At 42.2% G+C, this 16,102-nt stretch overlaps 1 protein-coding gene across 1 annotated transcript in view; it reads right to left on the reverse strand.

Annotated features, from left to right (window-relative positions):
- The window catches only part of LOC110086761 (hemicentin-1), a 57,870-nt gene that overhangs the window by 27,968 nt on the left and 13,800 nt on the right, over nt 1-16,102 (reverse strand). The window contains exons 8-13 of the mRNA XM_078379985.1: nt 11,629-12,047; nt 4,369-4,623; nt 2,786-3,052; nt 2,067-2,327; nt 1,212-1,478; nt 477-737 (exon numbers count right to left, since the gene is read on the reverse strand). Of these exons, the coding sequence (XP_078236111.1) occupies nt 477-737; nt 1,212-1,478; nt 2,067-2,327; nt 2,786-3,052; nt 4,369-4,623; nt 11,629-12,047 (1,730 nt within the window). The remainder of the gene's footprint in view (nt 1-476; nt 738-1,211; nt 1,479-2,066; nt 2,328-2,785; nt 3,053-4,368; nt 4,624-11,628; nt 12,048-16,102) is intronic.

Genomic DNA, 16,102 nt, shown 5'->3' on the forward strand with positions numbered 1-16,102 from the left:
GAAAACACCACGAGGATCACCGTGAATTGTGATCCCCTAAGAAGTGAGTTGGAATAATCACCACAAGACGTCTGATCGGAAGACAGGGAAGTGACAGGATATCAAAAAAAAAAAAAAAAAAAAAAGCTAGAAAAGAGAGTCAGGTAAAGGAATGATAGGCACTGTGGTAAATTTTGGTCCATATATGAACGACATGCAAAGAGCTAATAAAGATCTGTGGATTTAAAATAAGCGTCTAGACATTTAAAACCGAAGAACAAGCACTGGGTACAGAAGCATTGAGTTCTGACAGAAGAGTAACAGAGCCAAGGTCCATTTGGAAAGAAGATATAAAAAGAAATCTACTCATCAGCGCGTCCCACAAAAGAACCATCCCATAAGGACAGAAAGCCAAAAGGACAACAGGACAGCATCATAAGGGAAAGATGCCCCAGCTGCAGAGCTATTCCGGCTCCTTGGGCATCTAAGCCACTCACTCAGAATTGTGATCTCCAGGTCGGTGGCACTGAACAGGCCTGTGTAACTATTGGTGGCATTGCAGGTATAACTGCCATTATCGCTCGGAGAAAGAGACGGGATCACGAGTTGAGATGTGTTCCCATGTTCCAGTGGTTGTTCATTGTGATACCAAGAATAATTGGCAGGTGGGTTGGAGTTGGCAGAGCAAGAGAGGCTGAGGGTCTCAAATGCTTGATAAACACTCCTATTGGGTTGAATTGAGGGTTCATCGGGCCCATCTGGAGTAAATGTAGGAAAGACACATGTTGGAAAAGGTCAGGCTACTTTGGTATGACTCAGTTCTGGCCATGTTGAAAGGAAGCCCACGGCCCCTATATTGCGGCAACAGAAGTCAAAGGGTGAATCCTGGATTCAGTCTACTAGGCGACTGGGAACTAGACTTTGTCTTGAACAACAACTGTGTTGACTACCAGCAATAAGGGGAATCTTCTGCACATTGTGTGCAGTTTTGGAACCAAACCACAGGGTTCACGTACTGCTTAGAAGATGTTTGGAAAGCTACCAACAGGACAGTGTACAGATTTCTGCCCATTTTTATTCCCACCTGGAATCAGCCAAGTTGAGTTTGGCTTGGGCTCCAGAGGTGTTTTTTATCTGATAGGAAATTCTATCCACCACCGACTATGGACTGGGCCTACAGCATGGGTCACCCGTAATCGGCTGTTGGTCAGGTGCAGTCTGACTAGACTTACAGAAGACTTCCAGCCAGTGAGGCTCACTGGAGTTGGAAGAGAAGCTGTTGTTCCCATAGCACGTATAGTTGGCCGCATCATCCCTGGTGGTGGGGTTCAGAGTCAGCTTGTTGTTCTCCAGAAAGACACCTTCTGCTGCTTGGATGGACTGGTTTCCCTTAAGCCAGTAGTAAGACACATCGGTGCCTTCAGAATGGCAGGTCAAAGTGACCTCCTGGTTCTCTACCACATATGATGGACCAGTGATGGTAATGGTATTGACACTGCCTGTAGGGACAGAAAAATCGTAGAAGGAGCTCCATGTTTCTTCTTGTGGGGTACCACAGCTTCCACCCAGATCAGGACAGTGCAAAACTAAATAATTCAGCTTGATCTGTGGAAAACACCACGAGGATCACCGTGAATTGTGATCCCCTAAGAAGTGAGTTGGAATAATCACCACAAGACGTCTGATCGGAAGACAGGGAAGTGACAGGATATCAAAAAAAAAAAAAAAAAAAAAAAAGCTAGAAAAGAGAGTCAGGTAAAGGAATGATAGGCACTGTGGTAAATTTTGGTCCATATATGAACGACATGCAAAGAGCTAATAAAGATCTGTGGATTTAAAATAAGCGTCTAGACATTTAAAACCGAAGAACAAGCACTGGGTACAGAAGCATTGAGTTCTGACAGAAGAGTAACAGAGCCAAGGTCCATTTGGAAAGAAGATTTAAAAAGAAATCTACTCATCAGCGCGTCCCACGAAAGAACCATCCCATAAGGACAGAAAGCCAAAAGACAACAGGACAGCATCATAAGGGAAAGATGCCCCAGCTGCAGAGCTATTCCGGCTCCTTGGGCATCTAAGCCACTCACTCAGAATTGTGATCTCCAGGTCGGTGGCACTGAACAGGCCTGTGTAACTATTGGTGGCATTGCAGGTATAACTGCCATTATCGCTCGGAGAAAGAGACGGGATCACGAGTTGAGATGTGTTCCCATGTTCCAGTGGTTGTTCATTGTGATACCAAGAATAATTGGCAGGTGGGTTGGAGTTGGCAGAGCAAGAGAGGCTGAGGGTCTCAAATGCTTGATAAACACTCCTATTGGGTTGAATTGAGGGTTCATCAGGCCCATCTGGAGTAAATGTAGGAAAGACACACGTTGGAAAAGGTCAGGCTACTTTGGTATTATTCAGTTCTGGCCATGTTGAAAGCAAGCCCACGGCCCCTATATTGCGGCAACGGAAGTCAAATGGTGGATCCTGGATTCTGTGTACTAGGCGACTGGGAACTAGACTTTGTCTTGAACAACAATTGTGTTGACTACCAGCAATAAGGGGAATCTCCTGGACATTGTATGCAGTTTCGGTACCAAACCACAGGTTTCACATACTGCTTAGAAGACGTTTGGAAAGCTACCAATAGGATTTCTCCCCATTTTTCTTCCCACCTGAAATCAGCCATGTTGAGTTTGCCTTGGGCTGCAGGTATGCGTTTTATCTGATAGGAAATGCTATCCTCCACTGACTATGGACTGGGCCTACAGTATGGGTCGCCCTTAATCTGCTGTTGTTCAGATGCAGTCTGACTTACAGAAGACTTCCAGCCAGTGAGGCTCACTGGAGTTGGAAGAGAAGCTGTTGTTCCCATAGCATGTATAGTTGGCCGCATCATCCCTGGTGGTGGGGTTCAGCGTCAGCGTGTTGTTCTCCAGAAAGACACTTTCTGTTGCTTGGATCGACTGCTTTCCCTTAAGCCAGTAGTAAGACACATCGGTGCCTTCAGAATGGCAGGTCAAAGTGACCTCCTGGTTTTCTTCCGCATAAAATGGGCCAGTGATGGTGACATTATATACATTACCTGCAAGAACAGAAAATTGGGGAAGAAGCTCCATATTTCTTCTCATGCTATGCCACCAGTACCACCATCCCCAGATTTAAGCCTTTTTAGTGTCTATCAAGGAGTACAGATACTAAGAGAAACAGGAATAATAAAATTGATCAAAGGATAAAGAGATGGGTTGAAAAATATCCTGCACCACATAGATCAGATGTATAAACCACCAATGGCTGATAGAATGATAATTGGTAGATGATAATGACTTCAGATATGCAACATGCTTTATGGAAGAATGGAACCTGACGTAGGAAGCTCAGAAGGTTCTCAAATGCTTCCACTCAATGCTGACTGCAGTGAATACAGCAGGGCTAAGTCAGTGATAATATCTCTTTGTATTCATGTGTAGAATATAAAGAAAGATGCAACTTTAAAAAAAAACTAGAACAAGAGAGGCAAAAAATGGAGTATAGTGACATTTTTATGATTAAAGTATGTATTTTACGATAAGCTGCTATGGATTACCATTTTTTAACTTGTTCTTTCCTGGATAGAGCATTGCACAGTTTAAAACGAGAGACATATATAAAATATAAATAAAATTCAAACAAATTAAAATCACAAAGTGGCAAAGAGAGTGGATTAAGCAACTTAATTCCTTGAACAAAATATGTTGTATGAACTATCAAGTTCTAAAATCTTTCTGTGACCAGCTGGTACAGAAGCTGTGTTCACGTTGTGATCTGTCTTTCCTGATTATTGAGGCCTAAATTTTATGAAACTCACCCACCTGCTTGTATATGGGAATTTATTCAACACGGACATTTGGAGAATCTCCACCTATTTCTTTCTAGAGGTGCTCCTCCGTGATCCCAATTTAAACTGCCCTTCCTATGTATCTTTTTTAAAGCATCATTCATGAACCGTACCGGAATAAATGGAAGCACCATTCCCTGTACGGTGTGTAACTCATTTTTTTAAAAAAATTCTAGGCAAAAGCAGCATGTATGTATGAAAGACAATTGGGGATCAGCAAGGGAGATGAATGAAAATGAAACTTCTCAAGAATGGATGGACTCTCAGAGGAAAAAAAAAAGACAGGAAAAGTAAAGGCCAATCAGGATGAAACTGAATCAGCTACTCAAAGAAAGTTCAGTGGAATCACAACATGACAGATGACAAGTCAATCTCGGGAGATACAAGTCATGAATGTAAACAGAAGATGTGAGCCACCAAACGTGACAGGAGGGCACAATCAGTAGACAGGGTAGCTAGAGAAGTATCAGACAGATCGCGTGGCTGAAGCTGTGGCAACAGATAGCCACTTTTCGGCTACTCACCCAGCACCTCAATCTCCACAGAGGCATTTGCCATCTTGTGAGTAAGTACGTGTGTTGCTTGACAGGTATAATTCCCAGACTCCTGCCAAGTAACATCTCGGATAAGCAGATCACTTCCACTGCTATGGCTTCTCCCGTTGAGAAACCACATATATGTTGGGTCAGGAAAGGCGTTCGCTTTGCAGGAGAGCCTGATGTCTGAGTGTTCGTAATAAATGTTCGTTTTTGGCTCAATTACAGGCTCATCGGGTCCAACTACGGCAAACACATGAAACTAATATGTTGGAATTCAATTGCAAATGGAGGAATTCCCCCACCCCTGAATTCCCTTTAAAGAAGGAAAGATTCCTCCACCAGAATGAGCTCAAGTGAGAAGGACAGTGTAGGGTTTTTTTAAAAAAAAGAAAAGAGGGTTTCTGTAACACTGTGTCCTGAAGAAAGATGACACAATACAGATTTATGAAAGAGAATATCATAAAAAATTTTCTGAACACACATGCTCTCTATTTGCTGTTTCCTAGACCAGCCACCTAGGGACTCATGCATCAAATGCTTGGTAGATATTATAGCTTGGTGTATCTGCAAATATATATGTTACTTTCCTATGACTAGTTGCAAGCTTCTAGCTTTCATCCTTGTCATTACCTTCTTTCCCTTCTTGGTGGAATGATGGGAGGGAGGAAGAATCTGATGGAAAGGTATTGGAAAACATGACTGGGTTCCCACTGCAGGATAGGAATGGCCCAAATCCCTGTCTCGAATTATGTAGAATAAATGTATATGTCCAAAGGTTCCCCGGAAATTATACCAAGAAATTGCACCACTCTATGGTGTTGCACAACTAATTATGCAATCCGGCCGTGCAAAAAGTTTCGCACCACCACCCATAGAACTTTTCACTGGATACTGTTTCCACAGTTTTGTGGATTTCAATGTCATTTATGCGAGTCTGAGTCACACCAGCGCAGCTACGCGACAGGATTCAGGCCAGTGCCTAAAACCCTTTCAAAATTCCATGAATGGAGGCAGCATAATTGCTTCCTCAAAGGCTTTGCTGGTGTGCCCCGTCCAGTCGATTTCTGTGCAGCGCCTGTGAACCAGATGTTCCTAGCTCTTTGAACTGCCAACTCTTTTTTCTTCCCTTTTAAAAAAAAGCAAAGGAACATTATGAGCTCCTCCGATTTCAGTGTATTCTGATTTATCGTCCTGTGAATTTTTGAGAGTTGATTCCTGGCACTCGGATTTGATTGGAATCAGGGCCCGGCCCTAGCTGAGAATTTTTATTTATTGCTAAGGCACATGAATTGGACACAGGAAGTGGGCAGTCCATCATTTCGTACAAACAGCATGTGTCGAAAGAAAGACAGGCTGCTGATTCTCGCCCTTTGCTGAATAGAGAATAGACCTGTTTTGAAAATGTATAACACAGAAGGACTTTGGACATGGAAGGCAATCATTGCTGGATAGTGTAGCCAAATATCAGAAACTCTCTTTCTGAATTCCATTTCCAGCTGGTATGGAAACCATAACCGGGAACTCTACAGTAGTTTGGGGAAGCAATCAAGTCCTTATTGGCAACAGAGATCCAGGGCCTCAAGCAAATGCTTCTCCCAGCCTTTCAGATTAGGATGTCAGAGATAAAATTTATAATCTTTGGCATGCAAAACATCTACTCCAGCCCTTCCTTGAAACACATACCACTCAGAACACAGATGACGGGGCAGAACATGTGTGCACTTCCAGAAGGTACGGGGGAATGTTGGAGTTGGGAAAGTCAACTCCAAAAACCCCTCTTGGATCTGAACTAATGAATGTGGATTTGTTCGCCGCGATCCATGCTGTAATGACCTTCTGGTTAGGCTACTTAATGTGCTGTACATGGGGCTGCCTCTTGAAAACGTTCAGCAGCTACAATGAGTGCAGAATATGATGGCCATGCTGTTGTCTGGTGTACACATCATCAGAGATCTTGTATCGCCTGTCCTCAAACAAAGATGATGACTTCTGATTTGTTTCTGAACCGGATTCAAGGCCCTGGTTGCAGCCTATAAAACACTAAGTGGCTCGGTTGGGGCAAATATATCTATAAGGCCACTTTGATGTGAGCTTGCTCAGAATTTGAGATCTTCCACAGAGGCCCTGTTTCATGTCTCACCACTCCAGAAACCCCTAACGGAGAAACTGAGAGACACAGTTTTTTTCTGCAGTTCCGTCTCAGTTGTGAAACTCTGAAGAGAAGTCTGGTTTTCATAATTATTTTTAATCTGTTTAACATTTCCTGGTGGAATCTTTTACATCTGTTTCAAAGAAGGCTTTCCTATCCTTCGCTGCACATCGATTTGGGGGGCTCTGGAGGGCAAAAGACATATCCAGAACCATTTGATAAATACTTTAAATAAACAAGCAGCGTTAGACAGAAAAGGTATAGGAGAGAAATCACTGGAGGATCTGCCAGTAGCACTAGGATTTAATCAGCCCCGGACCAGAATCTCTGCTTCTTGTCAGAAAGGAAGTCAGGACTTGTCTTAGAGGAAGTGGGGAATAAACTAGTGCAAACAATATTTTCTTTTAAAAAACACAGTTCTGTTGTCTTTGTGGTCACTACTTCCAGACCACTGTTATGTCTGTCTCCAGAGGAACCTGCCTTGAATTTTAGGTGATGCAATAAAAATGCCACCATATTGGACCTATTCTTATGCTCCGGGCACATCCAGCCATACATGGAAGAACCTGCAGGATAGGAATGGGCACACACCCAGATGCCACCACAATTTTCCTCTGGGAGGCATTGCCGGGAATGGCATAGGATGGACACCCATCAGGGATGAGTGAATTGGTTTGGCTGCCCTTGTTGTTATCCAGTCAAAACCGACATATAACAACCCTGACAGGACTTTCAAGAGAAGTATGGTGTTTAACCACTGTCCATGGTTGGACAGGGTCATCGAAGTGACCAACATGAATTGGACCCAACTCCGGGAGGCAGTGGAAGACAGGAGGGCCTGGCGTGCTCTGGTCCATGGGGTCACAAAGAGTCAGACAGGACTTAACGACTAAACAACAACAACGGTATTTAAGGAGTGGTATTCACTCCTTCAGTGAGTTTGTTTTCCAGAGTCCTAGCCCATCACTCTATCCTCCACACTACACTGGGTAAACTTGGTTGCCCTTAGCAAACCTTAATTTTGGTTCTCCGGTATTTTTGTACTATTGGGGTGGAAGGGTGGTTTTATTTGATTTGATTTCTGTCTTCCTTTCAATTATTTAGTTGATCTCCCAAGGTGGCTCACGTATAAGAAGATTAAACAAGACAGCACACAGCAAAAAGATGGTTGTGAAGAACCGTCTTTCTGACTGAAACTTTCATTCTGTTCCCTGATACTGTATTAAATAAAGAAGTGGCCCTGATGAGATTATTTTGTCCTAAAGATCTCAGGGAACCGCAGGGTTCCTGTCTTCTTTAATTCATCTAGATCCTTCCAAATTCTGTTGCTGCATTATTAGCAAATAGACTGGGATATTCTGGCCACGTGTATAATTTCTGTGGATTATTTACAGCGCAGGAGTGTGACCAACAGAAACACAAGAAGGGGCAGGGTTCATTCTAACTTTTCTGAAAGTAAACCTGCAGGACCAGACCACCTTGCTTTAAAAATAGGCTCACCCAGATTTTTGTGGGTCTTTTTTAAAGGATAAATTTGAAATCAGTCCTCTCTCTCTCTCTCTCTCTCTCTGTATGTGTCTGTTTTCAACGGTCATGGGAAAGCTGCTAAAACCTATAAAGAGAAGCATCTAATATACCTTCCCAGAAAACAAATAGAGAATTTCCTCTTTTGGAAATATGAGGGACAATAATCTTACTTTGCACGTCACAGTCAGTAAAATTGAATTTGCTCTTTGGGTAACAAAGAGCTATAATGACTGTTAGGCACCACAGACCTGTTTTTCCAGCTCTGTATTGAATGATTAAAATAATTATAATGGTGAGATCAGGTACCAAGACTATACTATGGCCACAATTAGGCCTTTAATGTCTCTCTCATTTCGCTTCATAGCTACAAAATGATTTCCCCATGCAATTGGCAAAGTAAAAGAGGGGTGTGGCCCAGATTATCTGTGCATCCATTTTCCAAAAAATTAAAGTGGAAACTGTCAGAGATTAGAGTTTTTTGCCAGGGTGAAAGAGTGACTGTATAGCTACTGTGTGGTAGATCAATGATTCATAAAGAGAGGAGGGGTGTGAGGAAATTCAAAGGAGTATGAGATTACCCCAAATTTTAAATCAGGTTGAACACTTTAATTTTCAAGTTGGACATCCTGGCTTTTTTTAAAGTACTATTTTTGGTGGTTATTTGGAATTTTGAATTATGATTTATTTATGAATCTTGAATTATAATTCCAAAAAGAAGCGGGATAATGCTAAAGGAGAGGAAGCCTAGCACGAAGGCTTCTCAAAAGTCACACATGGGGAGTGGAGTGTTTAGATGTCTGGGGAATCATTTTAGACCTGCAAGGATCCATAGCTTCCTGATCAATCTCAGCTAAACTTCCAGCCCTGCCATACTCTTGAGGAAGTCAACTGTGCCTCGCCAGCTTTTACCAGAGCAGACCTGCAGTTACAAACGCCCGCCATCTCGCTTCATGCCGGCTGCCCTTTCACCAAGGGAACAACAGTTCGCAGTGACGGCAACCCATGCGTGATGCTGGCAAGCAAAACAGTTGCTGAGTTAATGAGAAATGGAGGAGGAAGAGGAAAAACAGAACTGCTAACAGAAACTCCTGCTCAAGCTTTGCCCTGGCACAACACTACACCTAAGCTCTTTCCACCCACCCCCCTCAGATTTCACATTATTTTTGTAAGCCCAGCGAGACAAGTCCCTCTAGGTCTTGCCACTTCTCCCCAAAAAACGTGCTAAAGCCATCTTGTTCTGAGACTGTTTTGGGGCCTGGAGTCAACCTGAACTGAGAAGAAGGGAGTGGGAAAAGACGTTTCAAAAGGGTTTTAAATTACAGGAAATAGGAGCAATTTAATTCTCCTTCCGACTTCTTGGTCTGGCCATGGACAGTTATATTGTCAGCATCTTCTGAGGAGATATTTAACCCCATCTTTCCTAATTTTCTGAGGGAAATAGGATACAAATGATTTACCTGGAAAGGTCACATTTTAATTTAAAATTATGTACTGGATGGATGGATGGATGGATGGATGGATGGATGGATGGATGGATGGATGGATGGATGGATGGATGGATGGATGGATGGATGGATGGATGGATGGATGGATGGATGGATGGATGGATGGATGGATGGATGGATGGATGGATGGATGGATGGATGGATGGATGGATGGATGGATGGATGGTGTGCTGCCAAGTCAATTTTGACTCATGGCAACCTTTTCCAGGGTTTCTTACAGAATTCACAGACTTGCTTTACTGTTCCCCTTTTCTGGGGCCATCTTGGGACTGTGCAGCTTGCCCAAGGCTAAACAGGCTGGCTCTTCTCCCAGGAGGCACTGTGGGGAATCAAACTCCCAACTAGATAGGCAACCACTGAGCTATCCAGCCAGCTAGTTAAAATAAGCTTTTAAAATTAAGGCAAAGTCAAAATGAGCTGAAGAGTAGTGTAGTGGATAGAGTGTCAGACAAGTATTACTCGCCTGGATTAATCCCAAGTATGGGCCACCGTTTCTCAGTAGAACATGTGCTTTTGCATTCAAGGGGTAGTTCCATTCTAGCAAGAAGCAGGATTCTACCTCCAACCCTAAAATACTGTTACTAGTGACAGGGGTGACTAGAGATTCCAGTTTCGAGGAAGCTGTGAATCCACTGTGGGTTTTAGTCTGCACTTAATAGGTGTGGCCCAAAGTTCTGACGCCTAGCTTTCAAATCAGTTCAGCACCACGGACAGCGCAGATTAAAAGTCCGAGTGGCCCCGTAGTGCCCTCGAGATGGTGTCACCACTATCTGTCACTGACCAGTGAGATTTCACAACACTGAGCTACACAGACAAGCAATTTGACCTAATATAAGTCAATTTACTTTGCCTCCCAGTAGGTGACCAGTTGAATCGGAGGGGGGCCGGAAATGTTTTCAAGGAAGGAACCGGAGGCTCCTTGCATTAGTAACACTATAAACAATGTTACCCATCAGCAAAGATAAACTCCCACAAATTAGGACTATGAAACATTTGCTTCTCTCTCTGTTTTTTCTTAAACTTCCCCTCAGCCCTGTGCAGCATGCCTAATGGAAAACTATTTTTGGAGTTGCATGCCAATCTTCCGAAGGGCCCAAAGGACACATTGCTCTGGACTACAGCCTGGGCGTTGGCTGCAACAACAGGATACAGTACTTTAGCCAGGATGATCAATCCTGCTAAAGGATGTTATTTTACTTCATCATCAAACGGATCTGTATTTGCATGGCAGGAAGGCAAAGAGCAATCCGGATGTTCTTCTGCAGGGGCTGCACAGATAGACAAATAGACGGTTGCGGACAGACGGGCTCCACTAGAGAGGTGCAATGGGGGGGGGATCAGCCATGCACTTCTGAACTAAGTGGTGCATATTCATATGAGAAGCCCTAAAGGAGCAGCTCACCCTCCAACTTAAGAAGACTCTTCTCTCCATCTTCTGACTCTCTAACTAGGTATCGCTGGAACTTAAAAGTAACTTATAACAAGGAATGAGTTACTTAAATTAGTTACTGTTCATAACAGCAATGGTATAACTAAGTTACATTACAAGTAATTGTAGTCATATCTTTTTAATCACGAGTATATTTATAAGGCTGTGGAAGAGATTGGTTCAAGCCCTGACTCATCCTGATCTTTTGCTGTCTTGCGACTGCTGAGGAAACAAAGTGGTCAGGAAGAATATGTGTTCATATCACAAGTCAGTGGATTGCAGCATTTGGACTTCTTTTCCCCCCAAAGTAACAAAAAGTATCTATTTTAGTTACTTTAGATCACCAGGAAAGTAAGAAGCTACTTTTAAAAACTGTAACTATAATGGCAACTAGCTACTTCCTTGGACCTCTGAAATTTAATTGTAACTAATTACTTTTAAAGTAACTTTTCAAGGCCTAGGCGTAATGTATGTCCCTAGATTCAGCACAGAGAGCTCCAAAGAATTGGAAAGAATAAGGCTTTTTAGGCTGAAGTGCCTGGAAACAGGTACAAATGACACAGGACAGACCAGGACAGAGTAGAAAACAAGAATTAGACAGGTGAACAGGACGGTGGTGAGAATCATATACTCACAGATGACGGGAATGAATATTTTGTCACTCGTTTCATTGCTGGACAGATAAGACACTTCACACTGATACTCCCCAGTATCATTGCGGAATACCGGCTTGATGGTAAGAACCCGGTTATTGTCCGACAGCTGGATATGGGAGCTACTCCCAAGAGGCTCTCCATCCCATAACCAGCTGACTATTGCAAGTTCAGAGTTGACGGTGTTACAGGTTAGTTCAACATGGTCAATAAGCTCCCTGGGGAAAGGGCTTGGGGAGACAGACACGAAGGGCGTGAACAGTTCCTCTACAGGAGGAAAAGACAAAACGTTATTGTCGGGCAATGTACGGGTAAAGATCCTACGTGCATGAAAGAGGCCTAAAAAGAAGGAGGCAGCTACGCCTACAACCAACAGACCTTTTTGGGACAACAGATTATATCTAGAGCATGATATACATCAAAAGTACACTTCAGAGGACCACAAACCCAGAAATGACACAAGATACAGTCATATTTGAGGCAGGAAGAGCAATCATCAATCTAAATGCAAAAAAATTTAGAACTACACCATTGATTGCAACTTCCTAAATCTGAAGCTAGAATATCACTTAAATCCTCTGCCGCTCCTTTGCTCCCATCAGTCCTAGGCCGTAATCTTATTATTCATCTGAAATCAATGCATTACCAACAGAGAGGAAGACAGGACCATTGATTTTGCCCTGCCAGAGATCGGCAGGAGCATGAAACACAGGGGGAAAATGTCTTGTACACATCTCTTTTCAACCTCCTGCTCATCAATGCAGGAACTCCAGAACCTGTGAACATCTGATGGAGTTCTGCACAACCACCGTGTCACGTTGTGGTAAAAAGCAGTTCAGAAATGTAGTTAACAAGCAGAAGACAGTCACTTCCACGAAACAATCTAAGCAATATACAGTACCCCACAAAAGAATATTTTGGTCAGTTCAGGCATGCACAGTATTTAACAACAGGAACATAAACGAGGGGTTGTGTGAGCAAGTGCAACTGATAAAAGTTTTCGAACTAACATGCACCACCTCAAAGCCCCTGCTTTTTAGCAACTCAGTTAACACATTGGGCTATCAGAAATCAGGTATTCAGTAATAAAACCAGAGGGAGGAAATCAAGTCTTCCACAAACACTTATTCTGTTTTGGTTCACAGTGTACCTTTTCTACCAATGTCTGGAAACCCAAATTAAGATGCTATGAGAAATATGGTGGCTGGTGGGGGGGGAAATCCAGTATTTTTTAAAATTATTCCCAGGAATCACTTTGCCATTTTTCAGTAGAATACAGGATTTTTTTTTTGAAACATGAAAAACAAGAGATAATCCAGTAAAATATTTTCTCTTTTGGAAAAAGTAAAATATTTTTGAGGAAGGGTTTAATTGAATGGGCCAGGAACGGTGAAGAATGAAGATATGTATGTCACACAATATTCAGAGTTAGAGAATATATAGCTTAAACACATCTAACTCTTGAAATTAACAAATAATTCTGCATCTAGTAATTTTTGTCACCTCCATGAGAGGAGAACACAGAAGGGCTTCATTGCTTATATACTGCTGCACACTTTTGTCTGATCGTGCTTGTTTGAATTTAACACAGTCACAGGAAAAGTGAGATTGTTTCTTTTCAAACAAAACACACCTTATTTTGTTTATTACAAAATTGGTGTTTACTATTTCCATTTTTTCCTCTGCTTCTTTAATGGCAAAACTAAGCTACATGTGCTGAGCTTACTCTTTACTATTTCATAAATTTCATCAATATAGGAAAGATGAAGTCTTAATTTTCTAAATGGATGTTAAGAATGAAGCTTCTTATGTTGCTAAAGCAGTAAAATATTTTGAGGTTTCACATGAACATAAACATTGCAGATATTTCAATTCTGGCTAAAATGTCTGTTTCTCCTTCAGAAAAAAAGGCTTTGGAATTTTAGGAAATGTCAAACAAGTTGCTCATCACACATTATCTGATCTGTTGATTGTAATAAAGGAATTGAACTGAAAGTTTGTCACACATTGCACAAAATCTCACTCCCAAATATAAAGATCTTTGAAATTGCAGATGCCAGTGAGCACTCCTCATGAAAATGTGGTAGCAAGGCCAAAACAAAACTCAAAGTATCAAAAACACAGCAGGCGAGCGGAGTACAATAATTTTAAAGAAGTGCATCACAAGGCTCTATGCTGTAACTCCAAGCATAGAACTCTTTAGTTGTCTTCAGTTGTCACTCAGCAATACATCTCTGCTAAGCCAAAAATCAAATAATATCAATATGTTTCCATAATTTTGGATGTACAATATCTGCCTTCAGGGGAAAACGACTGTCTTCTTGTTAAAATGGGAAATCCAAATTGAAGCCCAGTGTTTGAGTAATTAAGCTCAGGTGCAATCTGCCAGCTTCTGTATTGTATCCAGTGAGAGGAATGGCTGCTAATCATGGCCATGACACTTGCATAGGAGAAGGCCATGGGTCAGATCCAGCCGTCTCCAGAAGCCTTATTGGTGCCCAGCTAATCACTCCTGCTTCTTGCAAAAGGTTTTGGTGGCCCACAGACACACAAAGAGCTTGGGAACTTTTTATTTTTAAACTATACATCTGGAATTCCATGGCTATTAAGGCCATATAGTGATTTAATGACATAAATGCAAAGAATCCCCAACAAATTAGATTCAACTATGCCAGACACAATCTGTGTATTTTTTGAGCAAGAGAAATGTGGAGATTAAAACAGCACGAGATGAACGGGCACCAATATCAGAATGCTGGCACAGCAACCAGACAACTCAGTCCCACCAAATTATTTTACTCCAGAGCAAACAACCTGAAACCGCCACCTGGTTTTGTCATATAAATGACCATTGAGAACCAGAATCCCCATTTTCACCTGTAAATGAATTCACACAAAATCTACCGGGGGGGGGGGGACATTTCCACCTCTTTTTCACCATCCTGATGGGAGAGAGTGGCAGGTGGTTGATGGGTGTTAAGGGGTAACTAATGCATAACAGGTCAGTTTTACTTCCACTTTGGAGAGATGGGGGAAAAAAGGCAATAGAAAATGTTGGGAGCTAAATGGGAACTATTGATTTATGAGAGACCCATTCAGGTATGTCAAGAAAATGGGGTCTTTTGTGGAACTCATTTAATGGGGGAGGGGGATTTCCTTAGGATGACATTAGGTGTCTGTAAGAAGTGCTCTCTCCCTAAAGAGACTGGTGTGGGCACCCAAAGAAGTCAGTTTGGCTAATGAAGAAGTTGAACATACCTATGACCGTGACGTTTGCACTCCCAGTTTCAGAAATCCCAATGCCATCAATGGACACTCTATAGGTTCCAGTGTAATTTGACTTTAAGTCTGTGATCTGAAGAGAGCAGCTGGAGTCCACCGTCTCCTGCCCAGTGTATTTAGGTCCCTTTGTATCCCCCCCAGGACTTGGCAAAATAAAAAAGGTAATGATAATGTTAGCCTCAGCAGCTGCCCCTCGGTACCAACGGCAGCTAAGAGAATTTTCTGGGACGCTTCCTGGTTTCAATGTGACAGTCTCTCCTTCTCTTGGCATTGGTGGGTCAACTGTGACCGGTATAGTTCCAACCTGGCCTTGACTCAACAGGAAGCACGAACTCAGGATGGAGGCTGCAGGATGGAGAGAGAGAGAGAGAATACAATTGTGACAAATTGGAGCAGAGAGAGAGAGAGACAGAGACAGAGACACTTGAGGCTAAACACCAGGTCTAAGCAACAAACTAACAAGTATTACCACCATCTGTACTGCCAGAATGGCTGTCAGGTACCCCGTAGGTGGCCAGAAACAGATGCTAGAGACATCATCATCGTTGTTATTGTTATTATTGCCCGTCCATTTGACACAGAATAACATGTATGCCAGTTCATATAGAAGACTTGGTTCTTTAGGCAGGCCTTGCCTCCTGTCAATACTTGACTTTTATTTCTTACTTAGTTTTTGGTTTATATTTTCCCATCTTGATTAATACTTAATTGTCAATTTAATTGTTGTTTTAACTGTTTTATGAATTATTTTATTCTAAGCCGCCCTGAGTAGACATTGTCTAGAAGGGCGGGATAAAAATCTAATAAATAAATAAATAAATAAATAAATAAATAAATAAATAAATAAATAAATAAATAAATAAATAAATAAATAAATAAATAAATAAACACCCTTCTGCTGCAGACAGTACTCAAGACAATGCTTCAAGCAGCCCCAAAGATGGCAACTCATGCTGGGTTGTTGGGCAAAAGTAGGCAAACATGTGAATCAACAAGGTGCACAATAATTCTGCATTTGAACTAGAGTCCTGTGCATAACACTGAATGTCGAACACCCTTCTGCTTGGTGCTGCAGCAAGTTCTCAAAAGGTAAGACTTAAGCAATCCAAAACAGGCCAAACCCCTGCTGGGTCGTTGTGCACAACTGGGCAAAACATGTCCCCGATCCTCTCGT

This window comes from Pogona vitticeps, chromosome 9, assembly GCF_051106095.1.
Source record: "Pogona vitticeps strain Pit_001003342236 chromosome 9, PviZW2.1, whole genome shotgun sequence".
NCBI classification, from domain to species: Eukaryota; Metazoa; Chordata; class Lepidosauria; order Squamata; family Agamidae; genus Pogona; species Pogona vitticeps.